At 36.1% G+C, this 13,697-nt stretch overlaps 1 protein-coding gene across 1 annotated transcript in view; it reads left to right on the forward strand.

Annotated features, from left to right (window-relative positions):
• The window catches only part of ESR1 (estrogen receptor 1), a 156,758-nt gene that overhangs the window by 130,513 nt on the left and 12,548 nt on the right, over positions 1-13,697 (forward strand). Inside the window, 1 exon segment of the mRNA XM_057375922.1 lies at positions 1,747-1,885. Within this exon segment, the coding sequence (XP_057231905.1) occupies positions 1,747-1,885 (139 nt within the window).

Genomic DNA, 13,697 nt, shown 5'->3' on the forward strand with positions numbered 1-13,697 from the left:
MAAAAGCCATCAAGGCAATTATTATGTATTGTCATTTTAAGGCAATACTTAATAGTAAATCTGGTGTTTATTATTTGTTCTCCATATACAGACGTTTTCTTTCTGCCAATTTTGTTCTTGAGTGCTGTAACCCATGCTTTGTAGTTAAGAATGTTGCTCTTTWAAGTTTCAGCTCTATTGTTCAGGCTGCTTGGTGACTCAGGCAAATGCCATTCCATCAGTCTTTGAAGTCTGAAAATAATTTTTTGTACTTGTTAATAAAGGAAAAATACAGGAAAAGACAATAATTTCTTTTCTCTATTGTTACCACTTTCATAAAAACAGCAGGTATTGCAACTGCCTAAATTCTCTTCTAATGATTGAGAGGTGGGTTTTATTTCAGATGTGTCAAAGCTGTTTCCTTTTTTGGGATGATTTCYTACCAATAGATTGATTAACTCAGATATTTTCATTAAAAAGAATTATATCAACAACTGTTGACCAAATGTAACAATATTTTCTAAGTTACTGTGAGCTGTGTTTTGTTTCTTCTCTACTTCTTTGTTATTTAAAAATATGTTTGCTAGCAGAACATTTAACTTTAAAATTTTTTTCTTCCTCTTTCTCAAAATAATACTTGAGTGTATGTCAGGTATGACTCAGTATATACCTTTAGAGAGGAAACAGTACAGAAGGGAAATCCCTGCTGTTGTAGGGCTGGTAAGGTAATTTACCACGTAACCTGTATTCTGAACTAGTAGAAATCATTACAATTACAAAAAAATATGTGGCAAGGTTCAATAATATGTTTCACTTGTAACACTGAATAAAAGATAAATTAGATCTGTTTTAAGTCAACTTCTGCATATTTTAGTTTAGGGAGTCCATTCTAATGTCAAGGAATAATTTATCCAAGAACTAATAAATTGTATTATGCAATCTCCCCTTTGGTTTTATTTTTGGATTGAAAATAGCATTCATGAAAAGTGAGAATTCAAAGCAGAATAATTCAATCTCTTGCATGAAGTGAACACAGGAARGACCACTGTGATTATGCTTCATATCTTCATCATTATTCTTTTTCATTTTTTGTGGTATTGTTATAAGCCATCTCTTATTTTGCATTCATTGTCTCTAGTGTTTAAATACAAAGTAAGAGAGCTCACCTCCCTCCTCCAAGTTCTATAGTCCAGTAGGAACATAAAYAGGTGTTTCATCCGTGAATTCTGACTGTGCAATGGTAAGCATTTGCTCCCTGTTTTATTTGAAATGCTCTGTTGGTACTGGACTTGGAGCATGGTGAGTTATCCATAAGTCTGTAAAACAGCGTTCTACCCAGAGAATTGCTCTGAGGTTAGCTGGTTAGAGCTGTCATTTCATTTTATAGGACACATTTTTCCATTTTGYCTCCACCATGTCCCAGGCAGTGTGGTGCTGGGGCAGACAGATTCCCCTTTCTGCAGCGTGCACTGGGCATCCCAGGCCTCTGGCAACAGGTGTGGGATGGAGATGCTGTCCAGGCTCTTGCCATGCTTTTTGGGAAGAGTACAGCCAGCACAAAAAGAGGAGGCTAGAAAGCTCTGATTGATCTTTAGCATGGAACAACAATGGACAAATCTCAGCCCAAAATACAAAGAGAACAAATGTCTGTTTTATTGCTCKTTTTGGTTATCCAGCTCTATTACACTTTTTAACCTAATTCTCTGAATGATGCTGTTCCACTTACAAAAATGGAGTGTTTTTACTGTCTCCTATTTATTCTTTCAGGATTTGTGGATTTAACACTCCATGATCAGGTCCATCTACTGGAATGTGCCTGGTTAGAGATACTGATGATCGGCTTAGTCTGGCGCTCCATGGAACACCCAGGAAAGCTTTTGTTTGCACCTAACCTGTTACTGGACAGGTCAGTCTGCATGTTGCTGTGAAGTATTTAATTTGTTTCTGCTATAATCAGATTAATTTTTAGCTCATTATATCATCTTACTGATGCTACAATTTTACCAGCAGGCTTATAGRAGGTGAGACTGAAAAGGAACTCTAAAATCCTAGAAATGCTCTAGAATRTGATACTGGTCATTTATTAGACAAGTAACACATCTGAAATTAATCTGCTGCTTGCAGTACTTTCTTTCAAAGGCAGCAGTAAATTCCTCTTATGATTTGTACTGTTTGTTGCAGAACTAATTTAAATTAAAAACGATTCATTTTAATTCAGATAGTTATTTTTGTTTACTTAAAATCTGCGTAGTTTTTCTTAGAATGAATTTATCCAAGCAGCCAGCCCAAATTTTGGAAGAAAATCCAAATAGGGTCTCAATATTGATCTTATTTATTTGTAGAGAATGTATTAAATTTGTTGGGGTTTTTTTTTCCCCCATGAAAACTGGAGACAAATATGTCAAACACACACCTGCTTCCCTCCCTAAGCCTATTTTTAAGGCAGCCTTGCTAATATGCTAAATATTTCTGAGAAAGAAAAATAGGATAGAGCTGCTGTGTGCACACTGTTCACCTCAGAGCAGAGTTTGGCACCTTGGTTAGACTGGAAGTGGCAGAAGTACTGAGCTGAGATGGAGAATGCAGGGAGGCAGCTAAGAGATCAGCTTGCTCTGTTGACTGTGGGGTACTGAGTTTTCATGGTTGCATTTGTGCAGTGTTGATTCTTTGATTCCCTGTCCTCTATTTGCAAACCCCACCCCAGGATTTACTTTTAGCATTTTAGTAAAATACAAATTATAATACCTACCAGGATAAAATATAATATTACTGCATTATAATATTATAWAGTAATATAGTATTATAATATATTACTATATTATAAATATTTCTCTATTACTATATTATAGTAATARAGAAATAGTTATTGCCTTAGGAAAAACCCTATACTTGTGTAATCATATGATTTGTGATCTGTGAAACTAGRTAAGTATCAAATAAACTCTATTTTATGTACAGAAAATATCTGCTTTCCTAAATGTCTTCACAAAAAAAACCTAACAGTTTAAAAATAATTTTAAGYGAGCAGAAGAGCTAAAATTTACTCTGCTAGGAAAGTAAATACAGTGTTTTATTGAAAGCTACTATAAATTGCAATATAGCTTCCAAAGACCGAGACACTGTTCCACATTACATAATTCAGGTTGTGAGAAAAAACTGAAAATTGAAGAGCAGAGAMAGCCAGACAATAATCTTTCCTGCTCTTAGCTCCTGTTCTAAGCTAGGGAAACACTTGAAATTTTGGTATTTCTCAACTTAAAATCCCCATGCTTGGAGTAAAATGGAGTTTGAGCAGTTGATTCCCACAGTTTTACGCCAACTGTTGGATTAAAGAAAACAATTGCATGCAACGGGAATCACATATTACTTTAGGTCTCTTTGTCTTTTGAATTTCAATCAAGACCATAAAAATGAAGATCTATTACATCTTCTAATTTTCAAATAAGAAACATGTTTCTAAGTCATCATATACTTGCCTCACTCTACTTGGTAGGGATATTTGCAGAAAGTAAAATAAAAAATTACTTGACTCTGAGAAGCACTGATATSCTAATCAGTTAAATAACTCTTGATTTACATGTTAATTAGTACCAGCAATATTTTGATATGCTAATTTGATTTAGGCAAGTTGCCTTTTCAGAATGTTATAGGGAAAAAATTATATTTSTTGGGTTTGAGAGCGTGAGACCAACACTGATTCAAATCCTGTTTAACTCAATGRAGTCCTTCCMCTGCATCAAGTATTTGGGCAAATACCACAATTATACCAAAGTTCAYAGAATCATACAATGGTTTGGGTTGGAGGGGACCTTCAAGATCATCTAGTTMCAGCCCCCTTCCATGTTGYTCAGAGTTCCACCCAACACTTCTATATCACCCAATACTTTTATATTTGAAGAAAATTTGGTATTGTTAGTATGGACCTTTACCACATTTTGTGTGAATCTCTAGATCCCTCTGATCATTCTGTTGCAGGCATCCTCTCTGATTTGAACATCCTATTCATTTTTAGCATTCAGGCTTATCCTAACAGATTCTTTCTGTCAAGGATCCTTGGTATAGGTAGACATTTGTATACATCTGTTCGTAAAGCTTAGGTTACATCAAATTTTATTATACAACTTCCCCACCTTTTGGCCTTTATAAAAATAGTCTTGTCTTGTTACTATCTATTTGAAGTGTCATAAAAATAAGATTTCAGCTTTGCTTTCTGAACAAATGTGATCTCCCAGCTCTCTCCTCCTACTTGGGTCATATTACACATATGCTTGTCTTGTCTCTGAAGATCTTTTAGTGTCTTTTCTGATTCCGTGAGAGTCAACCAGTTACATTTTCAAATAAAWACTTCGTTAACTTTCCTTTGCAGCAATTCACACTTGGAAGAGTCCTTGAAAATATCTGTAAAGCAGACCTTAGTTATAAATTCTCTGCTCCTTTTTAAAATTTTTCTTTGCCTGTAAGAAAATAATTGCACAACAATTAAGTTGCCAATATGTGTAGAGTTCTGTCTTCTGTATGCCTGAATATCATCATATTATCTCTTTTTTTTTTGTTCCCTGTCTGCATTGTGATTAGACAATATGTTTTGTGAGATAATGCACCCTTTCTTATTCTGTTAATGCATTACCCAAACACTTGAATCTTGGTTCAAAATCAGGAATTTTAACAGTCTGCCAGTTACATGTAACTGGTAGATTTTTACAGTGTAAAACTGATGCTATTAAAAAAGCTCAAATGACAATAATTATAGATTAGAAAAAGAGGCTCAATCATGAAGTACAATGGCACACTCACAGTGCTTGCAATTAATGTACACTACCTAATAAAATCAAAGAATAAATTAAAATTTTATATTCTGGTTTTGAAAATTAGTATATTGTATAAGGCAAATTTGGGAGTAAAGGCTTAGGTTTCTAGTGGGACAAACCAGATGTTTCCTGTCTGGAGGATTCCCAAAAAACTAGGCTTTAAAAATGTCAGTAGACCAGGGTTGAAATTTGTCAGGCTTGATAGTGGGCTGTTTATAATTCTGAAGAGAATTTAATGTTTCTCCATGAATAAGAAAACAATATTTTATTATATTTTTAAAGGATTTGTTGCATTCACATACCATTCTGATAACAAGTTACTCAAAGGCTTGAAGCATAATTGTAAAGGAGCTCTTATATAAATAGCTGGACTGCTGAATCTCACTTAAAACATTATGAGTATCAGCAAAATGGGAAATGGAGTGCTGCATTTTAGGAAGGAAGCCTGGTGACCACAGCAAAGAAACCGATGGGATGCCATCTAAAGGACATGAYTGGCTGAAGTGTGAATTAATTTCACATAGTGATAAAGTCACCATGCATTTTATAAGAGGAAGCCATGAATACATTGAAATCCTTTAGGAAATTAACAAGCAAGTAGATGGGGGACACTTGATGGATCTCCAAAAAGTATTGAAAAAGTCCCAAATTTTACATAGACAAATGTGAACTAATAGAATAATAATTCTGATCTTTCTAAACTGCATTCTGAGTTGATCTTTCCATCTCACTGTTACCAGCAATTAGCTTTATAGAACCAGCAGTTTTTTGCTTGCCAGCAGTCAAAAAGTAAAGAGACCGCAACTTTCTTTCCTCTCAAGAATCTTTACAAGAGGAAATAGAAATAATACAGATCATTGTCATCCCTCTGTTTAATTCTGTGCGTCACCTGTGCATGGAAAACTGCCTTTCTGATTTCCTTGTCTTGACAGTAAATGGAAAGAACAGAAGAGTTACCCAGAGGTGTTGCATAGGCAATTAAATAGAGATATGAGCTTTGCTACAAAGAATRACTAAATGGACTGACTTCTCTGCCTGTGATGCTCATTAAAAGAAGGGGAACAAAGTAAAGATGATAGGAGTTGTATAAAGTCATGAGCATGTTGAGAAGACGTGTGGTAATCCACAAGTTATTATCTCTTCCAGCCCAGCACTACAGGTAGTCACTTGAGACCTGCAAATCCAAATGCCTGTGTGCTTAACCCACAGCTAAATATACCTTTGAAATGAGACAGTATGGCTGTCTTCATGTTATTTCCTGCTGCTATTTTCTTATCATGATTGTAAAAAAATATCTCACAGCAAAAAATCTGTCTAGGGACTTATAAAATTTCAGTTCAATGTAGTCAGTATTTCCATGTTTCTGTCAGGTTTTTTCCGTCTTTTTATGGAGAAAGCYAGTCTGTTTTTCAGGGTTGCTTTTAATTTGGAAACTTACTCACTTCCTCTTCCAATGTTTGAGGAAGATTTTTCATTATCTCTACATAAATTGAAGAATTGAAGAATTCTACTWACTTTTGTATTGAGCAATGACAGGAGGCCGTGGATCTCTTAAAACTGAAACTAATAAAAATAGCAAAAAGACTTACAGCATTCACTGTGTATCAGGGTAGCTGMATAATTTGCTGCTTTCATGTCTCTTTTTCTAAATTTTTTATCTGAAAAGAGTATTTTAAATTATTTATGCAGATATTTTGACAGACAGAATATTAGATACYGTAGAAGATCACCAAGATGAAATCTGAGTGTTTTTCTAGTCCTTCAACTTGTAAAATCTGCCAGATACCTGAGGACATGACACTTGTCTGTTACTTGAGTAAATGCACAACATTTCATTTGGCACTGTGTAATTGTGGATGCATTAAGTACCATTGATTTATTGGAAAAATGGAAGCAAAGTGATCACAAAGTGATCACAATGGAAACAAAGTGATTGATTCAGAATGCTTTCTTAGTGAACTTATGCTTGGATTTTTTYCAAAGGACAAAAGTCCATAGGCAACTAGTATATTCAAATTTGCCTGTCAAAATGGATTTGAAAAGCAATTGTATATTTAATTTTCATCAAGTCTTTAACAGCAATAGATTCTATCCAGAAAACTCAGCTCAAAAAATCATCTTTTCATTAGGCCACTTACTTGATAGAGCTGAATGGATTAACTTGTGGAGAACTAAGAAATCCCTTGAAATAATTATATTTCTCTTTCATCTTTCACTTTATGGTTGAATTTTGAGAGGTAACATTATACTGTAGACCACAAAGAATGAAAAAAAATACAATAGAAGGAAATATAAAACTTAAAATAATGACAAATTAATGTCTATTCATTGTGAACCAGTCTTTATTGTCTCTTTGAGCAAAATTCAAAGACTACCCAATTCGGTAACTCAATTTATATGTAAAAACAGAAAGATCTTTCCAGAGTCTGGGGAAGTGCTCAAAGTGATGAATYCTTAAAAAAAGAAAAAAACTCATTATGATGAAAAAACTCTCATTATGTTCTTCACATCTTCACAGTTTTCAGCTGATAGAGTCCCTGGGGGATTTGTAGGCACAAGAAAGAAGTTTCCAGYGAAAATGAAATAATGCCAGATTCAAGACAGTCCCTAGACAAATTATAGATTGCTTGATCATCTAGTAACTGACCTTGTAAGCTCAGGCTGCTGTTCTAGGTTACCTTGTTGTGATGCTCATTAATTAAAAAATCAACCTTTCTTTGCATTTTTTATATTAAGAGAATTTTTAAATACTTTTTGCCTTTTGGTGATTCATACTGAATATAAACTAAACTGAAAAACATTCTCCTGTAAACTGAAAAAACTTTTCTCTCTCAGTTATGAAGAGTCTTCATAATAATTTTCTAATCTAAATGTCTCAAATGTGACCAAAAAATTATCATCTTTCTTAGAACTWTTATAACAGCATTTTAGAGATTTTTTTTTCCTACCTGTCATATTTGTGGATCTGTTTCACATTATATTTTACAAAGATAAAAATCTTTTAAAGATGTCAAGTAGCTAACTGTGACTATGTTTCAGACCTGACTGACCATTGTTGAAATGCACAGTGCACTGCACCTTCCCTGTCTGCCCAGGGGGATGATCCTCTGGTCATCCAGTCAGGAAAGACACTTTTTTGGCTACCTGGCTCTGAGGGCAAGGGCCAAGCACTGGGAGCCCAGGTGGTCCAGCCCATGGGGCAGCTGAGAAGAAAGGGCTTGGGGCAGAACGGACAGATCCTGCAGGGCAACAGCTGGTGTCAAAGGCAGGGATTCAACTTTTTTTAATCATGGAACCTGCTCTGAGGATCAAGGATGTTTAGGAAGAGAGGAGATCAATGCCATTAAGTGGGGCACAAGCATGATTTCYACAGGCTGGGCAACCTGATAGGGGAGCTTTAAATCAGGAAGAAGAGGACAAGAAAGATGTACTCAACAAAACTTATCAGWGGGGAAACTTCCCTAAGTTTGTGCATGCACATAAATACAGAATTCCCTCCAGGACACAATGGTGGGGGAAACTCCATAAATTTTCTGGGAATTCAGCACCACTGGGTGCCTTCTGAGCCAACATTTCTCCCCTCCCAGGCTGCATTAGGAAAAGCTTTAGYAGCACTAGAGGTAGGAGATGCTTCTCACTGCTCCAACAGCTGAGGCACATCTGGAGCACTGTGTCCAGTTCTGAGCTACCCCATAAAGGACAGACATGAACATGTTGGGCTGAGACCAGTGTAGGGCCACAAAGAATGGACTGGAACATCTCCCATATGAGCAGAGATTGAGAAGACTCAGATCTGGTAAATATGTGATGGAGGAGGGAAGTCAAGAAGGCAGGGGAAGATTCTTCTCAGTGACAGGACAAGAGGTTTGGGAGTCTCAATCCTCAGAGATACTGAAAACCCAACACGATGCAGGCCTGAGCAGGGCCACTGAACTAGGTGATTTCCAAAAAAATCTACACAATGTCAGCAACTCTAGTGTTCTGTGACTAACTCTAGGTGAAAATCACTTCAAACCAGATTTTTTTTTTTCAATCAATAAATGTACTCTTTTATATTTATTGCAAATATTTGTCAATGATGACTTCTAGATCTGGGACTTGTTGTATAAATTTTGAATACATTTTAGCTAGCAATTGACCCAAATCTTTGTTCTTAAGCTAATATTGAATAAGAAAGAAATGGCTCTTAGCAGTACATGCCAGGAGGAGCAGGATGTAATACCAGCCATTGACTCTAGTGTATTTAATTCCCCCGGGTGTGTTAATTGAAAATCAGTGTTCAGGGAAAAAATGGATGAGCAAAAGATGTTGCTACCTCTAAAGGCTTATGAACAAGTCAATTAAAAARAMCCCAAATCCCCAAACCAAAACCCATCAAAACCACACAGAAAACAGCACAACAGAACTACAGAACAAGGCCTGTGTATAATTAATTTGACCCTGTCTGAAACTCTCACCTTCGTGCCCACCTACCACTTACTGGCTGATTTGTYTGAAGGTACAAGCTTGATTACCATGATCAAAAGAACATTTCCAAATRTTTTGTTTCCAAAACAAAATGCTATTTAACCTCCTGGATACTGACAGAACAGTAGGCATTTCTCTTGATCARCAGGATTTGCATCTGATACTGTGGTTTACTTTACACTTGGTACTTTCTGCTTTGCTTTTTGACTCCTGTTCTTTGCAGATTGCTGAATTGTTCTAGAGCTTTGGGGTTAGCTTTTTCAGATTTTAATTTTTTCCTACTTACTTTTCCCTAACCTTTTCCATGATCCCTTGGTATTACTGGTTAAATGCAGGGTGCTCTGAAGTGAAATTTCTCTCCTGATAACAATTTCCTCATCTTGTAACGACTGATAAAGCACAGCACTGAGAAAGTGTGGAATCCTCTGTAGTTTAAGTAGCCCTCTAATGCCTGTCTGAGTATTTAAGGCATCCCAATAGATGTTTTTGATTTTGTCTTAATCCTTGCAGATGGAGCTTTYTTGACATCCCACTTCCTTAAGCTGTTTTAGTGCATTGCTTTACACGGGARTAGAAAGCTTTTATCAATGTCTGTYAATAGAACTRGTTTATATAGAATACATTAATGTATATAAAGATCATCTGTTGTTTGGAAGTCTGTGTACACACTTAGTATTCTCCTCCTGGGTCAGAACACAGGCATTTGAGTTAAGGCTGTAAATGTCCTCCTGTCTAACTGGGGGTGTGARTGTTGACCTTGCAGCTCTCTCCCCCATTTCTAATCTACCTTTAGGCTTAGGAGCACATCCTGTGCCAAGCCTTGTATAGAGGCTTTGTCACCAAGTTACCAAGTTCATTTGTGAAAGTGATGTTCCCTCTCTTAGCCTTGTGCATCCCATCTGTTCTTGGCAGTCCCTCTTCATCAAATGAAGTACCACGATACGAGAGGACAGAGAGATAACAAATAGTCAGACTTTATTTTGATGGGTGCATCTGTGTCACTTTAGCTTTTCCCTTTGAATGAAAAGTTTGATGAGAACATCCATTGGGTCCTCGAGTCCCTGAACCCTTCACCCCAGCACCCTTCACTGTTTTTCACTTGTTTCTGTGCTTCTGTAGAAGGCATTCCTGGTATCTAGCTTTTCCCCAAGACTTTAATAAAATCTATGTTCTTAYTCCTACATTCAGTGGAACAGCCCAAGTACTGATACCACTCTCAGCAGTAGTGTAGGCATTAGAGAGAGGGTAGCCATCATCCTGCTTTTATATGGCACTAATTATCTGGAAAACCACATCCAGCTTTGTGCTGATTATTACAGGAAATATATTAATAAACTTCAGTAAACGTAGTGGAGAGCCACCAAGGCCAGAGCCCACGCCTTGTGCCTGGGAGAAGTGAATCTGTTCCGCCTGGAGGAGAAAGGGCTTTTAAGTCTGCATAACCTACAGTCTGCRAGTTGGTTATCAAGGCTTTTTATTAAAATGCCTGACGGGAGGCTGAGAAACAGGAGTAATAAATTGAAGCAGAGGAGGTTTTGACTGGATACAGGGGAGGAAAAAAGCATGATGATGAAAAYAATTAAACTGAGAGAGGTTTCCATCCTTGGAGATTTTCAAGACCAGTGTTGCATAAAGCYTTGAGTGATCTGACCCTGCTTTGAGGGGGAGGTTGGACTAAAGTTATCCTGAATTGCCTTCCAGCCTGGATGATGCTGTGATTCTCTAAACCTACGACAGTTAATGCACATAGTACTTTTATGCTGTTACCTGAAGCCTTTAATTCAAATGGTTTAACTTTCCTAAACATTTCCCAATAATCAAGTTTAAAGGATTCTTCTGAGAATAAACTGGGGTGCTTTACAGTAAACAAGCTTTTGTTGTCTCGTTTTAGGCAAGCTTAGAGTACACAAAGACAACAGTATGATGGTAGGATAAAGATCATTTTCAAATCTATTGCTTAATTTTTCCTTCAGGAAAATTTTCTAGGCCTTTACTAGATAGGCCTTCCTATCAGCTGARCTATAGCTGTGAAGATGTGATGGCATTATCAGCTTATGTTAGAAGTTAGAAGGCAATTCAGGASAACTGGAGATTYGAGTTTCAGATAGTTTYTGTTGGTTGACAAAGAAAATAAGTRTTGTAGCATAAATAATGAAAGTATTTTAATAGAACCTTGTCTTTCAAAGGTACCTAGCTCCCGCAGCTCATGCTGATGTCAGTGGAGCTGGGTCTGCTTCCTATTTCTGAAAATAACACAGAAATTTCTAGATCATTCCTTGCACATGTGAAAAGCTGGGTGTCTAACTTCGCCTAAAGTACGTTACATAGAGAGCTACTCTTCTTTTTTTTTTTCTTTTTTTTTTTTTTTTCCTTATGGAATAGACTGTTATTTCACACACAGCAAATAGCAAAGCAAATGAAATTAGTAGCTATTAAGAATCGTTTAAATTTACAAAATTTTTATTAATCCTCTAGCATATGAGTTCTGTTGGGAAGGAAGCACGCATGTTGATTTAAGCATATGGAGAATGTGTTGCAGGACTAGGATCTTTCATCCAGAGGTTCTACTTGTCAGCAAGGCAATCATTATTGGAATATTGATTTTATAAACTGCAGTCCATTGAACTATTTTTGTCGGAGGTTGGGAATAATTCACACTTGCTATCAAAATGCCTGTCTCAGGAGACACCATAAGTCATGTTAAATGGTCTCATTTTACAAATAACTTTTTTTTTTTTTCTGTAGCGTTAGACATAGAGATTTTGCAATCTGTTCAGACTGTGTAATGTTTTGAAAGCTGGCTGCTGTAATTTTGTAGGTTCTAGGAACCAAATAAATATTTCAGTCAGACATAAAGGTGTGGGGTTTTTAAAATATGAGTAATTTGTCTTACAATCCATGGAAACTTTTCCTTTTTACAAAATCCCAAAACACTAAATTCTTAAACTAACCTTTATCAGGACATTATTTAAGTCAATGCAAAGCTATTAAAGCATTCTGATCCTCAGAGCTAAACTCAAGAAAGAGGAAATCAATCTCTCTAGTTTTAGGCAAATGTATTGTATCAGAAATATCAGAACTTGTCCTGACTAATTAATTAGTAATATTTGTTTTTCTTCCATAGGATCTAAATGTTAGCACATTAAAAAAATATTTTGAGGTAATAGCAATTCTCCTTTTTGATTTTGAGTTTTTTATTTGACAGTGATGCTATTAAACACTACCTTAACTTTGTTAATTTTATTGCTGTCCAAACAGAGGAGGAATATACTTGAATCTAGTTCAGTTTTTCAGATATTACATTTTGCACTGCACTTGCTCTCATCATCTCTGGGAACATAATACTAGAAATTATCAAAGTTGCTGCTCTTACACAAAATGCTGCAATAGTTTAAACAACAATTTCTTCATCRAAATTTTTTGAAGAAGGAAAAGCCCATAAAATTTGCATTGCCAAATGTTGCAGCTCATGACCAGGTGCCTGCCACAGAATGGAAATCCATCTCTGAGCTGAGTACACATGAAAGGAGTAGGACAAATCCAGCACTTCTCAGGAGTGGTCAGGATGCAASTGCCTGGTAGTCCATAGAGACCTGAAGTGAGAAGGAGTGGCCCATCATCCTTATTAAACATTCCTTTCTCCTACTTCCATTTCCAGGGCTGGATCATGTCTTTCTGACAGAAAACTCAGCTAATGTGTGATGTTATAATAGTGACCACAAAACTTGCTTGAGATCCCATGTTTTWAAATATTGCTGTAGTGTTTAACTTAGTGACTGTTTTAAGGGAGTTTCTCTCATTTTGTTTTCTTCATTTTGTACTACAAACTAAAATTTCACAAAAAAAGAACGACAATTTTCATTAATTCTTGAACTGCAGGTTAGGTGGGCATTATGAAAATTAATGAGTGGGAATGCCTAGTACCAGTGAGCAGAATGAGGTGGCTAATTGATGTTACTAACAAACACTTTGAGATTTCCCAAACTTCAGCTTTGTTTAATGCTGCAGTATAAAAAAGTTACTTGATTTGTGGAATAGATTGATAGTTTTAATCAGACAAGATCATTTTAATCATACAGACAAGATTTTGGCCTCCTAAGTCCTTTTTGAGCTCATGAATAAGCCTATTGTTTAAGGATGTATTACATTGACATTAGAAATTGAGAGACTTGTGCTGGAACATTAAAAGTTGCACAGCCAGCAGAAACAAGCACAGATGGTTAGGGAGGGAGAAATGTAAAGAACTGGGACTATTTTAGTTAAACTGAAAAACAAAAGAAAAAAAAAAAAGAAGCAATGTAACAGAAGCAGAACACACACACACAAATAAATCAAAACAGTGTTAAACAAATCTTTCCCTTAATATAAAAGTTTGGTTGAGTCAATTGCAAATGTTCCACCACAGTAATGCTTTCGTGTGTATGAGTTCCTGATTTTTTTTTT

The sequence above is a fragment of the Malurus melanocephalus genome, unplaced genomic scaffold (assembly GCF_030028575.1).
Source record: "Malurus melanocephalus ecotype Western Australia unplaced genomic scaffold, MMel_1.1 scaffold_264, whole genome shotgun sequence".
NCBI lineage: Eukaryota > Metazoa > Chordata > Aves > Passeriformes > Maluridae > Malurus > Malurus melanocephalus.